Genomic DNA, 21852 nt, shown 5'->3' with positions numbered 1-21852 from the left:
ATGGAAGATCTCTCTCCCTCCTTTGATAAGTCTGATCTACCTTTCCAATAAAAAAATAAATAAATAAAAATATGGAAAAGCCGAAAATATTTTGCAATCATGTAAAGAGCCGGTGAAGCCATGCTTCTTGGTTTCGAAATTTGCTGTCAAATTCGTCATCGGGATGATGTGCTATCAGGCTGGGGTCAGATGGCAACACCTGGAACACCCAGTTGAGTCCCGAGAGGCCTACATAGTTGAACCTGTCACAGGCTTAAAGGGGAAAGCGCCAACCCACGGGCTGCAGAAGGGAGGCTAGGAGGGCACTTTCATGAGCTTGAGTCAAGCAACGATGTCTTAAGATGCCCCAAAGCATGATCTCCCAAAGGGAAAAAAAGAAAGATTGGACTTCATCACAATTTAAAATGGATGTTCTCAAAAAAGACACCACTTCCAAAATGGACCAGCAGGGGGCGGTGTTGCAGCATTGTGGGTAAAGTTGCCAAATGCGACACCAACGTCCCTCCTCACGAGGCTGGTTCAAGTCCTAGCGGCTCCACTTTGCATCCAGATCCTGGTTTACAGCTTGGGAAAGCAGCAGGAGGTAGTCCACGTGCTTAGGTCCCTGCCACCCACGTGGAAGACACAGATGGAGTTCCTGGCTCCTAGCTTCAGCCTGACCCCAGCGCTGGCCATTACAGCCACCTGGTAGCTCTCTGTGTCTCCCCCTGTCTCTGTCACTCTTTGTTTAAACAAAAACAATTTCATGTATTTAAAGAAAGGCAGAGTGACAGAGAAGAAAATACAAAGAAATACATTGGCTTACAGTGGCCACAACTGAGCCAGTCTGAAGCCAGGAGCGAGGAGCCTCTTCCAGGTCTCCCACACGGGTGCAGGGTCCCAAGGCCTTGGGCCATCCTCCACTGCTTTCCCAGGCCATCACGGGGGGCTAGATGGGGAAGTGGAGTAGCTGGGACTTGAACCATGCCCGTGTGGTAATGCTGGAAGCATAGACGGAGGACTAGCCTGATATGCCCCCATGGCAGCCCCTCAAATAAATATATTTTAAAGATTTACTTATTTTTGTTGAAAAGACAGATTTAAAAGAGAAACACAGAAAGAAATTCCATCTGCTGACTCGCTCCCCAAGTAGCTACAATGACCAGAGCTGAGCTGATCCAAAACCAGGAGCCAGGAGCCTCTTCCAGGTCTCCCACAAGGCTGCAGGATCCCAAGGCTTTGGGCGGTTCTTGACTGCTTTCCCAGGCCACAAGCAGGGAGCTGGATGGGAAGTGGAGCAGCTGGGATGCGAACCGGCACCCATATGGGATCCTGGTGCGTGCAAGGCAAGGACTTAACCCCTAGGCTACTGCACGGGGCCCATAAATAAATCTTAAAAAGCAAAAAAAAGAACCAGCAAGCTATAGATGGGAGGGAAGAGTCTTTGGAATATGTCTAACTGAAAATGCTGAGCATCTTCTCAAGTCAGATGCGCCGTCGGCAGGTTGGCGCGGCAGGCTGCTCGCATCCCAGTTGAACCTAGCTGCTGCGGCCATCTGGGGAGTGAGCCAGCCAGCGGGAGATCTGTCCTGCTCTCCCTGGCACTCTGCCTTTCCAACCAATCAATCGATCTGAAGTAGGAAGGAACCATACTGCTCCAATCAGAGTAGCCCAGGCTGAACATTGGCGAAAATTGCAAAAGGCGAGTTTTCCATGAGAACGCCTGCTGACTTGAAAGGATGCTGAGCCTCACGTACCAGTTCGGAAACACCTCTGTCCTTCCACGAGGAACTTAAAAAGACTGGTGATGCCAGGCCATTGGGAGGCTGGGGGAGAGGGGGGGTCACAGCAGCACCCCCTCTCCTGCCCGTGAGCCCTGCAGGATGGCTTCGCTCAGGCGCTTGGGCACCTGGGGGCTTGTTAGAAGGCAGGATCCTCTGGGCCCCTCCCCCGTGTGCTTTAACAGCCCCTGCAGGTGAGGCCAGGAGGAGGAGGGGCTGGGGAGGAGGGGCTGGGGAGGAGGGCTGCCGGGATCCTTGCTGCTGCCTCCCCAGGCTTCTTAATAGCCAGGTGTGGGCAGTCTGCTGCTTGGTGAGCGGGAGGAGGCCGGTGATGGCGTGAGGGCAGCTCGAAGCCGTGCCGTAGGTCGGGGGCGTCCCGGAGGGGGGCTGCGCAGGGGGAGGGGGACGAGCCTCCAATCTGGGCACCTGCACCCCTTTTCCACCCCTGACCCTCATGCAGGTCATACCCAACAAGGGCTGGGAGGGTGCCAAGGGCAGCCAGGGGACCCCAGCGCAAACCCCACCCTTGCTTCTAATATCATCTTCTCCCCCATAGAAGTACTGCTGTTTTATTTGTTTTTTAAAGATTTAATTGTGGCTGGGCAGGTTAAGCCAGTGCCTGCGGTGCCAGCATCCCATGTGGGTGCCAGTTGGAGTCTCCGCTGCTCCCCTGCCAGTCCAACTGTGAGTGTGCCTGGGAAAGCAGTGGTAGACGGCTCAAGCACTCGGATACCTGATGCCAATACCAGAGGTGTAAAAGAAACCCTTGGCGTTAGCCTGGCCCTTCGGTGCGGAATTCGGTGCGGAATTCGGTGCGAACTAGCCAGCGCTCTCCTTTTTTTTTTTTTCACTCTCTGTAGCTGTATTTTTGGAATAAATGAGACAGATCTTTAAAAAAACGAATTAACTGTCATTTGAAAGGCAAAATGAGAGAGAATCCTTCATCTGCTGGTTCACCCCCCGGATGTCCACAATAGCACGGGGCTGAGTCAGGCTGAAGACCATGCGTTAACAAGAGTTGGATCAGGAGTGGAGCAGCTGGGACTGCTCAATATAGGGTGCCGTTGTCATGGGTGGCAGGTTAACCCTCTGTGCCACAACCCCAGCCCCCCACCCTTTGTACATCTTAGGGGGAGTACAAGTGCTATCGGCAGGCATTAGCGGTGTGTACTGTTCCCATCACGGGAAACGGCGCCTCCTCCACCTGAAGCCTTCTCTCGTCCTCCTTGGGAAAACCTGTGCGTTTCATCGCACCCTGCAGCCACTCTAACCACAAGGTGCTCTTTCTGTGACCCTGGCTTGGCACCTGTCATCCGGCGGCCTTCCACCGCTCCCCTCTGGGTGTTCCTGGGCCGTTCTGCCCACTAGTCATTGTCTAGGAGCTTCTCAGAAGCCCTTGAGTGTGGCAGGCACCTGGGGGTGGGGGAAACCAAGGCCTCTCCAGCGAATGCTGCCGGCCAGTTCTCAACATTACCCAGCAGGGTGAGCGCCAGCGTGGCCTGGGAGCCGGCCTCTCACAGCACGTCCTTGTCCTGTCTGCCACCCAGGCCAGCTCCCACGCGAGACGGACATCATGAACTTCAGTAGCGACAGCAACACGGGGGATAGACCTGTGAGGATACTGCCCTGGGGTGAGTGAGGAGGAGCGAGCCCCCAGCTCCAGGGCAGAGCCCTGCCCACCGCCCTCTCCACACCCCTCCCTTCTCGCTTGCAGGATGTGAGCTGAGTCAAGAGAAGCGAACTTGCACCTGGAAGCCCCGCATGGAGGGGAAGGAGTACTGCAGGCTGTGGCTGAACACAGTGGGTGCCCCCTCTTCCTCACTCCCTCTCCAACCCCTGACGCCAGAGGGCAAAGCAGACCCCACGGGTGACATGGGTTCTCCCACCGTCTCCCAAGGGTGATGAGGTACGTCTGTTGGTCTGTTTGCAACTCAGATTTGCTTGGGAGAGAAAGCGAAAGACGAGCTGCACCGCGTGGAGGTCATGTCCCCAGCAGGCCAGGAAGACAAGAAGGTCCTACCCATCACCATTGCCTGCCTGCAGACCTCTGTCCTGCCCATGGTGAGCCCCATCCCCACCCCAGGGCAGGGCAGGTGTAGGCTTTCTCCAGGAGTGTGGCTGTGCCGGGCCTGTGGGGAACTGCAGCAGGTGGAATGACTGCTCTTCCACCATCACGGTTTCGAAGTTGCTGTATCAGTGGGAGTGGCCAAGAGGCAGACAGCTCCCAGGCACCGGTTCACCGTCCCGAACGTTCGCCACGGCAAGCCAGGTGCTGGGTCAGACACTCCATCTCCCGACGACCTGAGCCAGCACCTCCCCTCTCCCAGGCGTGCTCTAGGTGGAAGCGGGAGCCAGTTCTGGAACCCTGACATGCAACCCAAATCACATTTTTAAAACGTTGCCTGCCGGTGCCTGAAACACCATGGATGGCTTATGCATTTGGCTGAAATTCTCGTTTCCCGTCGATCTGCTGTGTTTGGGAATAATGGCAAGTTGAGATTTTTTTCTGTTGGCCTGTTTGTCATGGGGCTGGGCCGCCAGTTCTGTGCTGGCTGGCTATGCTGGAGCTGACACCTGTCGTCTTCCTGGCCACTGTGGAGTGATTGGCAAACACTGCTTGTCAGGCCGAAGAGGACTCCTCGAGTCCCACTCTGTTTTTGCCATATTTGCAGGGCAGGAAGGGTGGGGGGGAATGGTGTGGTGGTGTAGTAGATTAAGCTGCCAATCTCAGATGAGCTTGCATTCGAGTCCTGGCTGCTCCGTTTCCACTCCAACTCCCTGCTATTGCACCTGGGAAAGCAGCAGAGGATGGCCCAAGGCCTTGGGTCCCTGCACCTGTGCAGGAGACCCCAGTGCAGTTCTGGGCTCCTGACTGAACCAGCCCGTCTTTGGCTGTTGCGGCCAGCTGGGGAGTGAAACAGCCAAAGAAAGGTCTCTTTGTGTCTGTCGCTCTCTGTAACTTGGCCTTTCAAATACATATTTTTTCAATCATGATGAGGATTAAATTGTAACAGACATTTTTCCAGGGCACATACTTCTGAGTTTTTTTCTGACTTAATCCATGATTGTGGTGGTGATAGGAATTAAATATCAGTCCTTTTGTGCTCCTGGCTTGTACGTGACTTGCTCCTAGCATAAATGCTAGACTTGCTTTTCTTTTCTGTGTGTTTTTTTGTTTGTTTGTTTGTTTGTTTGTTTTTATTGGAAAGGCAGATTTTACAGAGAGAAAAACAAAGATCTTCCATCTGCTGGTTCACCCCCTAGGTGGTCACAAGGGCCGGGGCTAAGCTGAGCTGAAGCCAGGAGCCAGGAGCTTCTTCCAGATGTCTCACGCGTGTACGGGGTCCCAAGGCTTTGGGCCGTCCTCTGCTGCTTTCCCAGGCCACAAGCAGGAGCTGGATGGGAAGTGGAGCAGCCGGGACATGAACTGGCCCCCATTTGGGATCCTGGTACATGCGAGGCTAAGACTTCAGCCACTAGGCTACCGTGCCAGACCCAGAGTTTCACTTTTTCATACCTTAAAAGCTATATTTGGCTCTTTTTATTTTTCCTCCTGATTACTGTGTACACATTCTCTCAGCTTTGTGCTTCTTAAAATATTTCAAATATTTTTCATTCGAGAGGAAGAGTTGGAGAAGGAAAGAGATCTTCCATTTGCTGGCTTATTCTTCAAAAGGTTGTAAGGGATAGAGCTGGGCCAGTCTGAAGCCCAGAGCCAGGAACCGGGTCTCCCCCATGGGTGCAGGAGCCCAAGGGTTGGGGCCATCCTCCACCACTTTCTCGGGTGCATTAGCAGAGAGCTGGATTAGAAGTGGAGCAGCCGGCACTTGAACTGGTACCCACGTGGAATGCCAGTGCTGCAAGCAGAGGCTTAAGCTACTATACTCTGGTGCTGCCCTCTGTTTTTCTATTTTTTACAAAAGATTTATTTATTTGAAAGAGTGACAGAGATCTTTCATTCATTGATTCACTTCCCTACGGCCACAAGGATTGAACTGGGCCGACCGAAAACCAGGAGCTTCTTCCGGGTCTCCCGCGTGCAGGGGCCCGAGCGCTTGGGTCATCCTCACCCAGGTGCAGCCACAGGGAGCTGCGTGGGAAGTGGAGCAAGCAGATCTCCCACTGGCGCTTAGATATGAAGCGTGGCATTGCAGGCGGCCCTCCCCTGTACATTTGCCTTTAACCAAACCCATTTCAGGGTTTCACAGCTTGAGAGTTCTCCAGTCCCTAGCTGTGTTGGTCTGCAGGCATTCTCCTTCTGCGACCGCAGTGGGCTTGTGTGGTTTGCAGTTTTCTTGGGGGAGCTGGTCTTCTTTGAGGGTTTCCACCTGGGTGCTGTGTGTCGGGCTGAGGAGTGTCCCAGTGCAGGGCGTGCGTGTGGGCTGCTACTCCTCACTACAGGACCTTTGTGACCAGCCTGGGATCTCACGCTAACGTCACCTGCTTTGGGCATTCCCCAGCAAGCACACGGAGGCCTTACAGAAGTGAGGGCTACAGCTAAGGGTGACCGGGCTCTTTATTATCCAAATTTTATCAAGCGAAAAACTGTTCCCGTGATTGGCTCCTGCTCCCAGAGCCCCACAGCAGCTAGAGTTCCCGCGGGGCTGGCAGGAAGCAACCCTGTGAGCCATCGCTGCTGACTTCCTGTATTAACAGGAAGCTGGAGTCAGGAACCACAGTGGAGAACTGAGCCCAAATGCTCCAGCAGCGAACTGGGGGTCTTAACCCACTAGGCCCCATCTGGCTCTCACAGGAGATTTCTCATTCCTGCTTCTCTGCCTGTCCTGGAGGCCGAGCCTGCGGCAGGCTCGCTGGGAGTCCTGGGGTTTGGGTACTTTGCATCTTCATCACTCACGCTGGACCCCTTTTAGTAGGGGTGCCAGCCTCCCCCAGGGGTCCCGGTTGTAACCCTCTTCCCCCTCCTCCTCCTCTCTTGGCCAGAGGTAAGCCTGAAACTCTGAGGCGCTGGTTGCTGGCAGGCGCATCCTCTGGGCCCTTGCTCTCACACCTGCCCCACTGCCTGTCTGACACCTGACACTCCCCTTCCTGCCTGGTGTCGCCTCTCCTCACAGCTCCCCTGCTTGTGGTCCCACAGCTCTGAGCTGCTCTGCAAAGCCTTGGGTTCCTCCTCCCGCCACCAGGGGCCTCTCTGAGGACTGAAATGAAATAAGGCAGGCAGGCAGGCGGGCGGGCGGGTTCAGCTCAGTGCCTGGCTAGTGGGAGACACTCAGACACCCCCAGCCATCCTCGCCGCTGTTCTAGAGCATTCTTTAGCCGTGGCAATGGGGAGAAACTGCCAGCTGTCCATCGACTGTGCTGGATGTCCAGAGGTGACGTCAAGCACAAGCCAGGCTCTGCTGGGCACCGGGCATCAGCTGCATCAGGTGGGCATCTCAGTGGCATGGTTGCCACAACCTTCTGGAGGTTCAACCCACAGAGCCTGAGGGACTCCCATAAGTGTAAGGTCAAGATTCTAGTTGATTGCATTTCTCCCTCCCTGGCGTCCAGAGTACATGCCAACTGGCCATGTACTCACAGGGCAGACGTTGGCAGGGGGCAGGGCCTGGCACCTCTTATATCCAGGGAGTGGGGATACATTCCTCCCGCTCACAGCTGCCCCTCACCCCTGCCTAGAAGCCCCTCTTGTGATGATCTTGGTGGCAAGGACTGGCCAGGTGCACAACCTTCTTGTACTGGACACACCCACCTGAGCAGGCGCGAGTGCGTGTTGAGGGAGGGGTGAGCCCTGAGCACCCCTGCCCCGTCCCTTCCCCTCCTTCTCCCTTGCAGGTTGCCTTGTCCTCAGTGGACCTTTCCCCTCCCGTCACTTTCCAGCTGCGGGCCGGCTCGGGCCCCATGTTCCTCAGCGGTAAGGAATGTTACGGTGAGTCCCGGCAGAGACCTGGTGCCAGTGCACGGCCCACAGTGCAGGGCTGGGCACCTGCGAGGCCTCAGAACACAGGAACCCTTCTGGAACTGTAGGAACCAGTACCCCGAAGGGCAGTGTGACGGTCAGAGCCTGCAGTGGAAGTGCCCAGTTCTCTGCTTGCTTGCCCACTGCTGGCTGACCTCTGCTCTCCACTAACCAGCCCCTCTTCCACAGGGCACTCACTTGCCCCACCCCCTGCCCCCTTAGGACATCTCAGCCACTAGTTGCAGGCACCCCACACCAGCCTCCTATGGGAGCTGGCCCAGAGCAGCCCTACCAGCCCTGTCCCCCACAGGGGCACATGGGGGTTACAAGGGCACAGCAGCCTGGATGGGAGGTAGGCGTGGCCCCCAAGCCTTTGATGCGCCTCTCCTTTCCCCTGCCAACCCAGAAACGTCAGACCAATCCTGGGAAGAAGAAGAAGAGGAAGAGGAGGAAGAAGAGGAAGAGGAGGAAGAGGATGAGGAAGGTGACAGTGACGCAGACACCTCCCTGCAGGACAGCCCTAGGAAACCCACCAAGAGGCAGATGTCTGTGAAGCAAGCGAGCGTGGCCAAGGTGGGTGACAGAGCCTGGCTCTTCTCAGGGACTTGGGAAGCACCTGGCACCCAGATCCCGGGCCGGCTGGGGGCCCCCCAAGGTGCTGTTGTGCAGAACAGGCCGCAGCCACAGCCAAGTGCTCGGCAGGAGCCTCGCGGACCTTAGGGCGCCTGCCCTGGCCCTCGCCCAGCTCCCTTCATAATGCTTGTTCTTTGTTCCCAGAAGAAGAAGCTGGGCAAGGAAGACGAGGTGCTGAGGTAACTGTTTCCATCTACCAGGTTCACCCAGATCTGTTAGCACAGGCGAGAGTGCTAGAGAGCGCATGGTATGTGGGCACACACGGCACACACATACCTACACACACACACACACACACACACACACACACACACGACAGCCACACACACACACACACACACACACACACACACACACACACACACGACAGCCACACACACACACACACGACAGCCACACACACACACACACACGACAGCCACACACACACACACACACGACAGCCTGGAGCCGGGGCATGACCTTTCTGTGAACCTGGGACCTTCCAAAGGACTCGTCCAAAGCTTGGGGGAGATTCTGTGCCATGACATCACTGAAACAGCAGGAAGGGAGGCCTTGCCCGTTGTCTCCCAGCACAGTGTCCTGTCTGCTCAGTGGCCCGCCACCTGAGGACCGTGAACAATCAGCTGCCTGCAGGAGGCGGGAGTTAAGAAGTTAGCAAATCGTTCATTCTCACTGTATCTCACATATCGAGAAGTCTGACACCCCCTCCCCACCACCAGGACTCCCACATGTAAATAAGTGACTTCTTGCCTGCCATCTTTTGGGCAAGGTGGTTAACATTCCTTTTATAAGGTAAAAGACACTAGATGAAAAACAGATGAGAGTTAAGGGGATGGGGAATCGTATCTTAAAAGGCAGGCTGGTCCCTGGTCCCTGAGCAAGGCGCAGGGCTCCCCCCCAGCCTTGGGGGGGAACAGCCTGCCTGAGGGACCTGAGGGGGGGCCCAGCCCAGCATTGAGTTGAGCTGGCTCCTCCCCTCCTTCCTCACAGCTCCACTCCCCTCCACCCCAGGTCTAATCTTCAAGTCAGGAGCCCAGGGCAGAAGGTGAGTGGATCTCAGAAGGGTGGGGGGCGTCTCTTGCGGAGGGCGGGGGAGAGACCTGGAGACCAGAGCCTTCCCTTCACCACTCTCCCGCAGGCCAAGTCCACACCCCGCCCCAAGAAGCCAGGACCCAAGAAATGAGGAGGAGCCCAGAGTGGCTGGAGCTGTGTGTTGGCGGTGGGGGGTGGCGGGGGTGGTGAGGGGAGCCCTCAGTGTGAGCAGGTGCACCCACCCCCCACCTTGCACCTGTGTCCAAGTGCCATGGGTTCTAGGGTGGGGGCAAGGGGCTGTGGGGAGGGAGTCACAATAAAGATTGCTGTACCTGATTTTTCTTTTAAATATTTTATTTATTTTTATTTGGAAAGGCACATTCACAGAGAACTATCTTCCATCTGCAGGTTCACTCCCCAAGTGGCCACAATGGCTAGAGCTGAGCTGATCCAAAGTCAGGAGCTAGGGACTTCCTCCAGGTCTCCCACCCGCGTGCAGGGTCCTAAGGCTTTGGGCCATCCTCTGCTGCTGCTTCAGGCCACAAGCAAGGAGCTGGAAGGGAAGTAGAGCAGCCAGGACAGGAACCAGTGCCCACATGGGATCCTGGCGCATGCAAGGTGAAAATTTAACCATATAGCGCTGGACCCAGTTTTGCTATATCTGAACATCCCCCTTCCCACCCCGGAGCTCTCCCATCCTCATGGCAAGGACGCCGCCTTCCCCAATTTCATGCCCAGCAAAGGGTGGCCATAAAACCGCACCCCGGCTTCTCCACCACTCGCCCTCTCTCCTCCTGGGACCTACCCACTTCACACACACCACACCTCCTTAGCTCCTGGGCCCCTGCCCAGCCCTGGCCTCTGCTCTCAGCTAACAGTGTGTCACAGGTATTCCACGGGTTCTGATGCCACCATGAGGGGGGTCCCTGCTCAGGACCAGTGTGTATGGGGTCGGGGGAGGTGTGTACCCCTGCCACCCTGTCCTCACGCTGTTGTCACATACAGAACTGTGTTGGGACCTGCTAGGGAGGGGCCAGCTGGAGAAAAGCCAGATGTCAGGCAGGACCCTGAGGGGAGGGTAGGTGTGCCTCATGCGTGCCTCTGGCTTGCCACCTGCCTCATTGAGAGAATGTGTGTGCCCGCTGGGCTTTTCCCAGCCCCTTCCTAGAACAGGCATGGACCAGGACGAGGAGCTGGACCGGCCCACCCACTCATGAGCCCACATAAGGCCCGGGGAGGCTAGAGGAATTTGTAAGCCTGCAGTCACAGCCACTCACAGAGCTCTGGACCTCATGGGCATCTTGGTTGCACGCAGTGAGTGGGGTATGGACAGCTTGGCTGCCACACCCCAAAGCCCAAGGTCACACAGTTTGCTGGGTGGTCGTGGAAACCAGAGCCCTTGCTTTTGACCCTTCTGCAAAGGAGAAGAGGGGAGGGAGAGGCAGGCATCCAGGTGGTCTCCGATCCCGTCTGTAGCTCCCAGTGAGTGCCAATGTCCAGGGCAGTGTACCTGCACACAGCCACATCCACTGCACAGTTAACGGCATTGCGAGGCGTGGTTTATCCAGCCACCTACAGCAGAGATCTCAGAGCCCGGAAATAGACAGGTTGGAGCCAGACTGTGTATGATATGCCTTTTGCCCTGCCTCTACCCCCATCCCAGCCTCTCTCCACCTATTGCTGAAGCAGGTGGTTGGTTGGTGCTTGCCTGCAGCTGGGCTGTTAGACAGGGGCAGCTAATAGACACCCCGGGCTGGGGGTACTGAACTTGGCACTAGGGGTGGAGATTAAGCCGGGCAGCCCAGCCAGTTCTCTTATCACCTCTTGCCAGCCCTCCTAGCCTGCTCATTGGGGGTTCCTGGGGGAAATGCCTGCCCCTGTTTTTATGTAAACTGAGGCTAAGCCACAGAAAGGGGGCGCTGGATTCATCACCTTTATCTCAGGTGATGGTCCTGGTGGCAATGTGTGGACAGCCTTGGCAGCCAGTTCCTTTTATTGTTTTAATTTAAAAGTGACAGGGGGAGGACAGAGAAATCTGTCTTCTGGCTCGCTCCCCCGCAAAATGTACGTAACAGTCTGGGCTGTCAGGGTGAAGCCAAACACCAGCAGCCCTAGCTAGGATCCCACATGGGTGCAGGCGCCCAAGCACTCGGGCCCTTGTCAGCTGCCTTCCCAGGCACGGTAGCGGGGAGTGGGTGGGAAGCAGAGCCGCTGAGACTCTACTAATAGGATGCTAGCATTGCAGACAGCGGTTTAACCTACTGCACTTACAAGGCCCAGCCAGGGCCACTTCCTTATTATAAACTGGGAACCTAAGACTGGCCACACAGCCTGCAAGAGAGTGTAAGGCCAGCACACAGGCTGCGCTGCCTCCCTCCCTGCATGGGGCCACCACAGGTTGTCCATGAGCGGAATCAGAGAGCCAAGACTGCAGGTACCAACTGCCAAGGGACAGGCTACCCGGCTGTGCCCCACAACGCCTAAACCAGCAAGACTGCAGCATCCGTTACCAGGGAGACCCAGGCTGGACACAGAGTGCCCAGGATGCAAGGCCCTGAACAGCCCCTCTCCCCGCACCCACTCCTCCACCCCCCCCCACCCCTGGCTGGGGTGCTCAGGAGGACACCCCTCCATCATGGCACCACAAGCCTGAGCTGTCCCTGTGCTGTCTGCTTCTGCTGGGAGACCATTAGCCCTGCTTGGATCTGAGAGCCCTGGGGCTGCAGCTGTGTGCAGCACCCTGTGGAAGGGGTTCAAAGGGACCTAAACTGATGGGCAGAATGAAGAGCACGAAAAACATCAGGGGACCAAGTCCCCGCAGGGTGCCAGCCTCATCCCTGTCCTTCTCCAAGTCTCACAGGTGGAAAGAGGTTGGGGAGTCAGGGAGCAGAACTTGGCTAAGTCCCGCCCCCCGCCAGGTTAGACATCCTTTGCGGTTTGGTGCCCAAGTTCCATTCCCCCCCTGCAACCCCAGACAGGTTATGCTGACCCCACCCTCCCCAGACCAGCTCTGGCTCAATACACCTGACCTGCCACACCCTGCTGCCCGGTACCTCGAGTCGGGGAGGGAGGAGCTGGCCGCGTACCTGGGGAGGGTGGTAGACCACTTTGTGGATTCGCATGGCTCAGCTAGCTAGAAGGGACCTAGAGGTGAGAGTTTGACTAGGCTACTCATCTCTCTGGGTAAACAAACCTCATCCGGTCTTTCCCCACTTCCCTCCCTGCCCCCTCCACGTCTCCTGGGGGAGCCGGGGACCAGACTTGGGGCTCTGCTTTTTTCCATGGGAGGACTTCCCCAGGGAGCCCCCACGCCAGGCCCCAGTCCTGCCTCCCAGTGGCAGGCAGGAAGTCGGCACTGATGGTTGCAGAAGGAGCCAGGCAAGCACCTGGCAATCCAGAACTCTGTATTCATTCACCAGCGGGAGCACTGGCCCTCCCTGCCCTCCCTCCCTCCTCCCTTTCTGCAAAACGGAGCTGCAGCCGGCCTGGCACCCTGCAGCCAGGGGCTGGAGGTGGCATGAAGAGAACGCTGGGTGCTTCTGCCCAGGGGATTAGCCACCTGGGCCTGTGAGCCCACCAGCCTCCGTCTGAAACCGGGCTGGGAGAGAAGCCTTAGGGGTCCTTCCAAGTCCCCAAGCTGCACCTGCCCTGCCCCACAACCTGTTGTGCCCACTGCCTGCAGCCACTTGCTCTTACTGATCCCTCCTTGGTGGTGGCGGCAAGCTGGGGGAGACTGGAAGAGCAGCGGCCCTGCTCCCAGCTGAGCCCACCCCCTTACCCCCTGGAGGGAGCCGCCTCCTTTTAACACGGCTTCTGGGGAATTCAGGCCAGAACCTGCTGCTACCAGAGGAGGAGGAAGACTATGAAGACCTTAGGCCCTGCTCTACATCTGTGGCTCACCCTTGGGGAAATGGGGTACCACTGTGCTGCCTGAAGGGCTCCCGGAGGAGCCAGCTGACCCTGAGAAGGAAGGAGCGGGACCTGGTCTTCTCTCACTGCCCCACACTGACCACTGCTGTCTGGACATCAGTCTGGCGAGCCCCTCAGACCGGAGGCTTCCCTGCAGGGGCTCTGTCCTCCGCCCCCCTACACCCCGCCCTTGCACACTGGGGCAGCCCAGCCCAAGGCTGGCAGCTCCCCCTGCCCGACCCACTTCGCAGCCTCACTGGCCTCACGCCTCAGTCTCCCAATTACACCCTCCATCCCCTCCTCCTCCCCCTCGCCTTCCCTCTCCTCCTCCCCTTTCCTCCACTCCCCCCACCCCTGCAAAAACCTGTGGCTCCACAGACCTGGGCTTCCTTCGCTGGAACTCTGCTCCTGGGGTCTGCCCACATCTGCTCCTGGACTTGGGGAAGGCAGGGAGCAAGCACCCCAAAAAGTGTGTCGCGATGAGAACCACCGGCCGGCTGCTACCAGGCCTCACAGTGTAAGTGCACCGCCCGCTGGCTGCACTTTGCTGGCCTTACGCAGCCTAGGTCCAGGTCCCCCCTCTTCCCGGGCAGGCCGGCAGCTGTGGCCCCTCGGGTGTGCTGTGGATACCCACACCTGGCCTGCCCTGTCTCCCCTCACAGGTGCTTGCAAGTCCTGATGCTCTGCTGTCAAACCCAGGTAGGCCGGCTCCTCCAGCTACCTTCCCCCATCCCCCATCTTTCCATTTCACCTAAGGGTTAGGGGAGGTGGGGGGGACAGACACAGGGCACGGAGGTGGGGGCGGTCTCTGCCTCTCTTCTCCCACACTCCTCTCCTGTTTTTATGGGGACTCCCTAAAAGGCTTAGTGTGTGGTACTGGGCTGGAGTCTTGGGTGGGGAGAGGGATGCAGGCTCAGGTGAAGCAGGTCCGGGTGTGAAGCACCCTCAGCCCACTCGCACGGATGCAGGTGTCTGGGGGCAGGGGACGGGGCATGGGGGAGGGTGACCCCTCACCTCTAGGGCAAGGGGGTCAGGCCCAGACACCGGGGTCAGCTTCTGCACTCTCCCCTAGCCCCTACACTCCACTGCCGTCACGCACGCCTCCCACCCCCACGCCCTTGCCCCCCCATGGTGTGCAAGACTCTTGGTCCCCCTTTTTTTTTGTGATTCTCCATGGAAGTGCAGTTATTAAAATGCACTGGCCCAGAACCGTGAGAGGAGCCGCCCCGGCTTTCCCAGGCGGGAGGCCGCTCCCTCTGCCCCTGCCTCTAAGGGGGGACTTGTTTTGTAGGTAAATGCCTTTTTTTCCCCCTCTCTCTGGGCCAGGGGAAAGGGGCTGCCTTTGAAGCCGTGGGGGGGTGGGAGAGAAGCAGTCCCCCCTCTTCCTCCGTCTCGCCGCCATCCCCCCCTCCTTGGCTTCACACATCCAGAGAAGAGTGGAGAAGAAAGCCCCCACCCCCCAGCTTGGCCCGGGAGGGGGCAGAGGGGTGGGCCCAACCTGTTCTGGAGGGGGAATTAGCACAATGGTGCGGCTAGCAGGGCCGTTTATGGCCTGCCTGAGGCCCCATTCAGGACTCCGGGAAGGTGGCAACGCTGTCCTTTCCCCCTCGCCCCCCTGGGAGGCGGGGAGAGCCGGCAGCCATGCTTGAGGGGCTGGCTGACAAGCAGCTGTCTGCGGGGCTGCAAGGGGAGGTCCCCCTGCGGCGGGGACATGAAAGGGACAGGCAAGGTCCCGTGGGGAGAGGGGAGCTGTGGGCTGTGGGCTGGGGAGGAGGGGCGTGGGGCTGCTTTTATAAAAGGCTTGTGCAGCGGAGGGGAGGGGGCTTCAGGGAGTGGGGGCTTCTCTCTTGACCTGGACAGGCTGCCAAGAGGGGCGGGCGGCCTGAACCTGGGCCAGGCTGGGAAGAGGGTGGGACGCACCCCACCCCTTAGCAGGCTGGCCAGGTTCCCCACCACTCCACACGCATCCCAAAGACAATGTTTTATCCTGGGGTCCTGCCCCCCCCCAGACACTCTGATTCAGCTGAAGGGTTAATACCCCCAAAAAAAACAAACACACGCACACAGGTTAAAGGAGACTGCCCCTTCACCTCCCTCTTCCTCCTGGAGACAGCCTGCCCCTCCCTCACACAGTCTGATCCCAGTCTGGCCCTGTCCAGATGGCTGGGACAGGGTCTAGGATTAAGGATCGGAGGCAGGAGCCCAGACCAACAGCGACCAGGTGGAGAGAGGTGGGGAGCGAGGCAGCGGGTTGAGGGAATGTCATGGGCCACGCACCCCTGCTTCTTTCCTCGCCCTACCTTACAGATTAGATGGGTTAGGGCTTGGGACAGTGCCTGGGCAGAGAGGGTGCTGTCTCTGCCCAGGTGGGCAGGTGGCAACATACCTGGCTTCCACCTACCTCTGTCCAAGAACTAGCTCACCCTGAGCCTAGAGAGGCTGCCAGGGGACCTGGTCCAGCCAAGAATTGAGTCAGGGAGGGGAGGTTGGGGAGGAGGAGATGACCATGAACTTGGATCCTAACTGGTGCTATCAGAGCAGCCATCCCCCCCACCCCCACCCCGACCTCCCAAATTCCCTCCAAGGACCAGAGATACCTGGGGAGTGAACGGAAAGCTCTACTCTGCCAGTAGGGCAGGGACAAGCCAGGGAAGGGACACAGCATGTGCCATGCCCCCTTGTTCACAGGTGGACACAGAGCCTAGGGGAGGGGTTGGGGAGGAGGGAGCTGGCTGGCTCAGCCAGGGGCCTCAGAAATGTCCGGAGCCATCATGCCCTTCCCAGGCAGGACACATCACCTGCCGGGTCCCCAACACACTCACCTCCTCCCTGCCTCGCCCCTCCCACCCCCGATGGACCAGCGGTGGTTGTCGCCCAAAGCAAATTGACACTATTTTTCCCTTGGTAACCGCAAAGGGGGAGAATCACCCGTCTCCTAATTTTAACCAGTATGTGAGGGACCAGGGTGCCATGACCGACCAGCTGAGCCGGCGGCAGATCCGCGAGTACCAGCTCTACAGCCGGACCAGCGGCAAACACGTGCAGGTCACTGGGCGACGCATCTCCGCCACCGCCGAGGACGGCAACAAGTTTGGTGAGACCGGGACCCCCGGCCCCAGGCGCCTCCCCCACCCCCCGTCCAGGGTGAGGGGTGGGGCTGTAGGACAGGGGATGCGTTCACCCTCAAGTCCCCGAGACCAGAGTGGGAAAGAAGCCCCCTTGGAGGAAGGAGCCCGATGGCCGGACCTGGCTGTGCCCCCACGCCCTCACCTGCCTGGGATGGCCAGGCTGGCCGGCGGCCCTGCCAGATGACGAAGGGCCAGATGGGCAGACGTAGCTCTTTCTCCCACACCCCAGCCAAGCTCATCGTGGAGACCGACACGTTCGGCAGCCGCGTGCGCATCAAGGGGGCAGAGAGCGAGAAGTACATCTGTATGAACAAACGCGGGAAGCTCATCGGCAAGGTGAGGGAGGGTCGGCTCAGGGCGAGGGGCTGGAGCGGCAGGTGCCCGCGAGGCAGGTGCAAGTTCACGCATATCCATGTGGGGGGCGGAGGCTGTCCCTGAACTTCAGCCAGCCAAGCTCATGCCAAGTCCAGGAGAGGATAAACGGTCGCTCTGCCCAGCAGCAGGGGACCAAGGGATCCACCCTCTTAATCCAAGGTCCCCGGTGTGGACGGGGGAGGGGACGGGAGGGTCCCTCTGCGCGGAGCCCCCAACCCGGCAGCCCTCACGTGCATGCCCGCCAAGGCCTCGGGCCGCAACGGGCCCCCGGCGATGCCCAGGCAGGGTGGGTGGACCAACTCGCCCGCTCTCCCCCACCCCCCTCTCTGCTCCTGCTCCCTGTCTGTCACGCAGCCCAGCGGCAAGAGCAAGGACTGCGTGTTCACCGAGATCGTGCTGGAGAACAACTACACGGCCTTCCAGAACGCGCGGCACGAGGGCTGGTTCATGGCCTTCACGCGCAAGGGCCGGCCCCGCCAGGCGTCCCGCAGCCGCCAGAACCAGCGCGAGGCGCACTTCATCAAGCGCCTCTACCAGGGCCAGCTGCCCTTCCCCAACCACGCCGAGCGGCAGAAGCAGTTCGAGTTCGTGGGCTCGGCCCCCACCCGCCGGACCAAGCGCACCCGGCGACCCCAGCCCCTCACGTAGTCCCCTCCCCGCACCACATCCCCCTCACCCCACCCCGCGTCCCTTGGCGACCCAAAGACTAGACTGGGCTGGGCTGGGGGGTGCCGGGAGGGGCGCCCCGGAAGCATTAGCGCCTCCAGCGGAGGAGAGAGGGCAGGACTGCCGCAAGAAAGGCCCGGCAGGGCTTCCCTACCCCCGGCCCGCCCACCCACCGGTGCACCCACCACCCCAGCCCGGGGGGCGTCACCCTCGTGCCACGCACGCACCACGCCTGAGGCGTTGCAAGCCCGGGAGGGAGCCGGTCTCAGCCTCTGCACCCCGCCCTGGACCCCCCCGCCCCGAGTCCCTTCTGGCCAGACGTTTCTGTGTTTCATCTCTGGGGACGCAAAAAAAAAAGGGGGGGGGGGACAAACGAGAGCTTGGCCACAACGCAGAATGGCACGATCCCGGCGTGTCCCCCGTCTCCGCCCGCACTAGCCCCTACCCGCCTCCAGCACCGGAATAAAACAAATTTTCCCGCACACGGGCTGTCGGCGCGCCGGCCGGGGCTTGGGGCGGGGAGGGAGCGGGGCGCCGCGGGATGCGCGCAGGTGCAGGCGTGCTGGGCCCCGGGCCGGCCCTCCCCGCGCGCGGGCTCCGGTTTCCTGGACTCGCGCGGCGCGTCCCGTGCTACCTGTTGGGGGACGAACGCCAGGCGCGCAGGGGCCCGGAGCCGCCCCTTCCCCGGCACGCGCGCGCGCGCACACACACACACACACACACACGCACACCTCGCGGGCGGCGACATTGCTTTTTTCCGGTGAGGAGGGCCGGGGGCGGAGAAGGAGGGCGGCGGCGGGCGGAAGCCGGTCTCAGTTCCCCCCTCTCCATCATTCCCGCCCCGGGTTCCCGCTGGGGCGCGGGCGGGGGCCACACCTGAGGTAAATCCCAATTAGCGGCGGCTGGGGAAGGGGCCGCCAGGTGCGCGTTCGCGAGTGGGCGAGTCTTATCACGGGGATGTGGGAGCGGAGCGAGCGGCCCTTCCTGGCAGGGGCTCCCCGCTCCGCCGTCTTGTGCGCGCCCCCAGTTTCAGGTTCCCCTGCCCCCGCGCCTTTCGGAGAAAACGCGGGCGAGGAGGGGTGGCTCCCGGTCGCGCGGAGAGGAGCCCCGTGTCTGCCTCGCCGGGGTCGCGGAGTCGCCTGCAAATAGGAGAGGTGGGCGCGCCTGCAGCGCGAGCTGATAATGGCCAGGGCTGGATAGAGTCCTTCCCCAAAGCTTGGACGATTTAGAAGGTGGGGACCCCGTCCCTCCCACTTATCATAATCGCACCCCCATCACAAAGAACCTTTATCCTGGCGTGGAGGTGGGGGCGTCGGGATGGGGGCAGTTTTCCGGGGTGTTGTATGGGAAGCTGGCGGATAGCTGGCGAGTTCAATGGGACTTTCAACCTGGCGCGCAACAGCCTCCAATTACCTCAGGACAAAGGACTGGGGGCTCCCCAGGTGAGGAGGCAAGGACTGTGTGTGTGTGTGTGTGTGTGTTGGGGGGGCGACCTATCAAAGCCTCCGATTTCCTCAGGAATTTGAGACATTCTTTAAAACTCCAGCCGCCTTTTCCCCTCTACCCCCCCCCACTCCTGGCCACCAGCCGGGCACTCAGGTCCCCCCGCCCCATCCAGACCCTCGCTGGGGTTAGAGACCGCTTCAAAGCTGGAAGCGGCCCCTTTGTCTGGCCTCTTGCTTTGCTGCCGGCCTCCGGCCCCTCCCTCGCTCCCTCTGACCTGCTCGGTACTGGCAGGCCTCTGGGGGCCGAGGGCCAGAAAGCCCTCACTGTTCTGGCTCTCTGGTTCTTGCAGGTGAGACCTGGCCAGGCCGGACAGAAAACAGGGAGGGAAGCTGGTGCCACTGCAGGGAGCAGCCTCCCCCGGCCTGGGCCTCGGGTGTCCGCTGCCCTGCTTCTGGCCCTGGGTCTTTGGCTGGGTGCTGCACCCCTTGGTGGGGATTTGGTGGGCAGCAGAAGGAGGCCTCCTCGGGGACCCTAAACCATACTCACCAGGCTTCCTGGCCTCTGAAGCTGTGAGCACCCAGGCAGGTGGCATGGTGCCAGGCGTGGGGTGGTGCTAGCTGCTAATAAAAACCTCTTGGGGTTGGGATGCAGTGAAGCGGGGGCAGCCTTCCCATTGCCCCATGTCTGTTTTGATTAGAGACTTCTGGCTGAGAGTCACTTTGAGACCCATCTCACCCAGCCCTGCCTTGCCCTGAAAATGTGAGACAGAGGAGAAAGCTACCGTGGGCAATCAGCAGGGGGCAGCCTGGTCCGGGGGGGCAGCCACTGGCCTCCTTGTCCCCCTCCACGAGAGGTGAGCCCACGTGGCCACCCCATGTGCCCTTGGGCTGTGAGTGCCCCCCCAGACTCTGCACCATCGGGGACCCCCTGGGACCCTCTCAGAGACTGCAACAGTATGCTTCGCAGCCTTCTTCCACAGCTGGGCACTGCATCGTGGGCCCAACAAACCTCACCCTAAACCAGGTGAGGCAGTGCCCCCCTGCCCTTCAGCACAGTGCTGTTGGATCTTCATAAGGGCCTCTGTGAGCCTGCTTATCCATTGATCAAATGCCAAGGGATTGCCTCAATGGAACCAAGATCAAATGAATTCATGAACCAGACGGTGCAAACTCCCCTGCCTGTGGGCTACGCTGGCACCAGACGGCTCCTTCATGTGGCTGCTGGGACTCCTGGCCAGCCCCCCTTCAGGGCACTGGCAGAACTGGAACTCGGGGTGCTGTCCTCAGCTCTGTTCGCCAGGTCCCCCGGAATGTGTGCACGCAGACAGAGCCCTCTCAGCCTCCCCTGTGGGCTTGCAAGCACTTGATGACACCAACAAGGGGACTTGAGAACCTTCATTCATGGGAGACTGGAACCCTAAGTATCTCCTGGCGCCAGCTGCTCCCATAGGGAGACCAGAGCCAGGAGCCAAGTACCCAAATCACCCTTTACCCACCGCCTGCCGGGGGTGCGCTGGCAGAAAGGCGAACTTCGTTGTTCAGTTTTCATTCTAAAGATTCCTTTTGATTGGGAAGGCAGACAGGAGGACAGACAGAGAGCAAGATCCTTCTGTTCACTGATTCACTCCCCAAGTGGCCCCAATGGCCAGGGTTGGACTAGACTGAAGCCAGGAGCCAGAAGCCTCTTCCGGGTCTCCCACATCGGTGTAGGGTCCTAAGGCTTTGGCTCACCTTCCACTGCTTTTCCAGGCCACAAGCAGGGAGCTGGATGGGAAGTGAAGTAGCCAGGACATGAACCAGTGCCCCATGGGATCCTGGCGCTTGACGGGAGAGGGTTAGTTCATTGAGCCAACATGCTGGGCTCTGAGTGTGGATTTCTTCAGTGATGTCTTAATTCCTCGCCAAAAGCTCACCCCAGCTACAGGCGTCTTAACCGGGGCCAAACAGCTACCCCTCTAGAGTCCCCTGGTTTTTGTTTTATTTATTTGAAGGACAGAGAGAGAGAGAGATCCTCCATCTATGGGTTCACTCCCCTATAAGCTGGAGACAGATGGGGCTGGGCCAGGCTAAAGTAGAGTCTTCCATGTGGGGGTTGAAGAGCCAAGAACTGGAGCCATCCGCTGTTGCCTCCCAGGGTGCATGTTAGCTGGTAGCATAGCTAGGCCTTAACCCAGGCACACGGTCCACGTGGGATGGAGGCGTCACCCATGGGCCCTCTTACTTGCCCCAAACACCTGACCCTCCATGGGCTATTTGGGAAATCTTCTGTCTAGATGGATTTTCAGTTTTAAAAAAAGATTTCATTTGAAAGGCAGAGTTACAGAAAGAGAGGCAAGACAGGTCTTCTACCCACTGGTTCACTCCCAAAATAGCTGCAGTGGCCAAAGGTGGGCTGGACTCGAGCCAGGAGCTTCTTCCGGGTCTCCCGTGTGCGTGTGGGTGCTCAGGGACTTGGGCCCTCCCCCACTGCCTTCCCAGGCACATTAGCAGGGGACTTGGATCAGAAGTGGAGTAGCCGGGACTTGAACTGGTGCCCGTGTGGGGGTACCACACTGCAGGCAGGGGCTTTTAACCGACTACACTATGGCACTAGCCCTAGATTTTGTTTTTCATTTTTGGCATCAAGATAAACTTTAATTCTACTTCCAGCAAACTTGGTGCAACACCCTCACCTTAAGCTTGTCCTGGACTGTAGTGACTCGGGTCTCTGTCCGGGTTCTGTTCGTCAGCAGGTGACCCCTGACCTTAGCACAGAGCACACGTTTGCTAAGTTCTGTAGGCAGCTGCAGAAGCGTTCTCATTGGCCAGGAAGCCTGCTGCATCTCAAGGCAGAGGAGGACTGAAGGGGCTGTGGGCTTGTGTCCACCCTCCATGCTTAGGTGGATTGGGGGAACAAAGGGTCTTTTGGGGGTACTTCAACAGCTAATCTAAATATATCTTCTCGAGCAACTTCTAGGCACCACACCAGCCCACGAGTTAGTGCATAC

General features: G+C 59.1%; 2 protein-coding genes and 1 long non-coding RNA gene across 3 annotated transcripts in view; 2 read left to right on the top strand and 1 right to left on the bottom strand.

The window, feature by feature from the left end:
- Positions 1-1718: 1718 nt before the first annotated feature.
- NPM2 (nucleophosmin/nucleoplasmin 2) lies at positions 1719-8490 on the top strand. The gene is made up of 7 exons (XM_040971373.1): positions 1719-1783; positions 3308-3391; positions 3475-3560; positions 3696-3821; positions 7551-7644; positions 8081-8247; positions 8452-8490. The coding sequence occupies exons 2-7, from the start codon at positions 3334-3336 to the stop codon at positions 8488-8490; spliced, it is 570 nt and encodes a 189-aa protein (XP_040827307.1). The 5' UTR covers positions 1719-1783; positions 3308-3333.
- A 1367-nt stretch (positions 8491-9857) lies between these two features.
- Positions 9858-21852, bottom strand: part of LOC121150407 — a 13980-nt gene continuing 1985 nt past the window's right edge. Inside the window, exons 3-7 of the long non-coding RNA XR_005882965.1 lie at positions 21538-21609; positions 19413-19617; positions 18706-18808; positions 16522-16681; positions 9858-9895 (exon numbers count right to left, since the gene is read on the bottom strand). This is a non-coding gene — a long non-coding RNA (uncharacterized LOC121150407). The remainder of the gene's footprint in view (positions 9896-16521; positions 16682-18705; positions 18809-19412; positions 19618-21537; positions 21610-21852) is intronic.
- The window catches only part of FGF17 (fibroblast growth factor 17), a 17677-nt gene continuing 9744 nt past the window's right edge, over positions 13920-21852 (top strand). The window contains exons 1-4 of the mRNA XM_040971283.1: positions 13920-13950; positions 16168-16345; positions 16609-16715; positions 17109-17401. Of these exons, the coding sequence (XP_040827217.1) occupies positions 13930-13950; positions 16168-16345; positions 16609-16715; positions 17109-17401 (599 nt within the window). The 5' untranslated portion in view covers positions 13920-13929. The remainder of the gene's footprint in view (positions 13951-16167; positions 16346-16608; positions 16716-17108; positions 17402-21852) is intronic.

The sequence above is a fragment of the Ochotona curzoniae genome, unplaced genomic scaffold (genome assembly GCF_017591425.1).
Source record: "Ochotona curzoniae isolate NIBS_2020 unplaced genomic scaffold, NIBS_Ocur_1.0 contig_21, whole genome shotgun sequence".
NCBI classification, from domain to species: domain Eukaryota; kingdom Metazoa; phylum Chordata; class Mammalia; order Lagomorpha; family Ochotonidae; genus Ochotona; species Ochotona curzoniae.
This window is presented reverse-complemented; position numbering and strand designations above follow the sequence as displayed.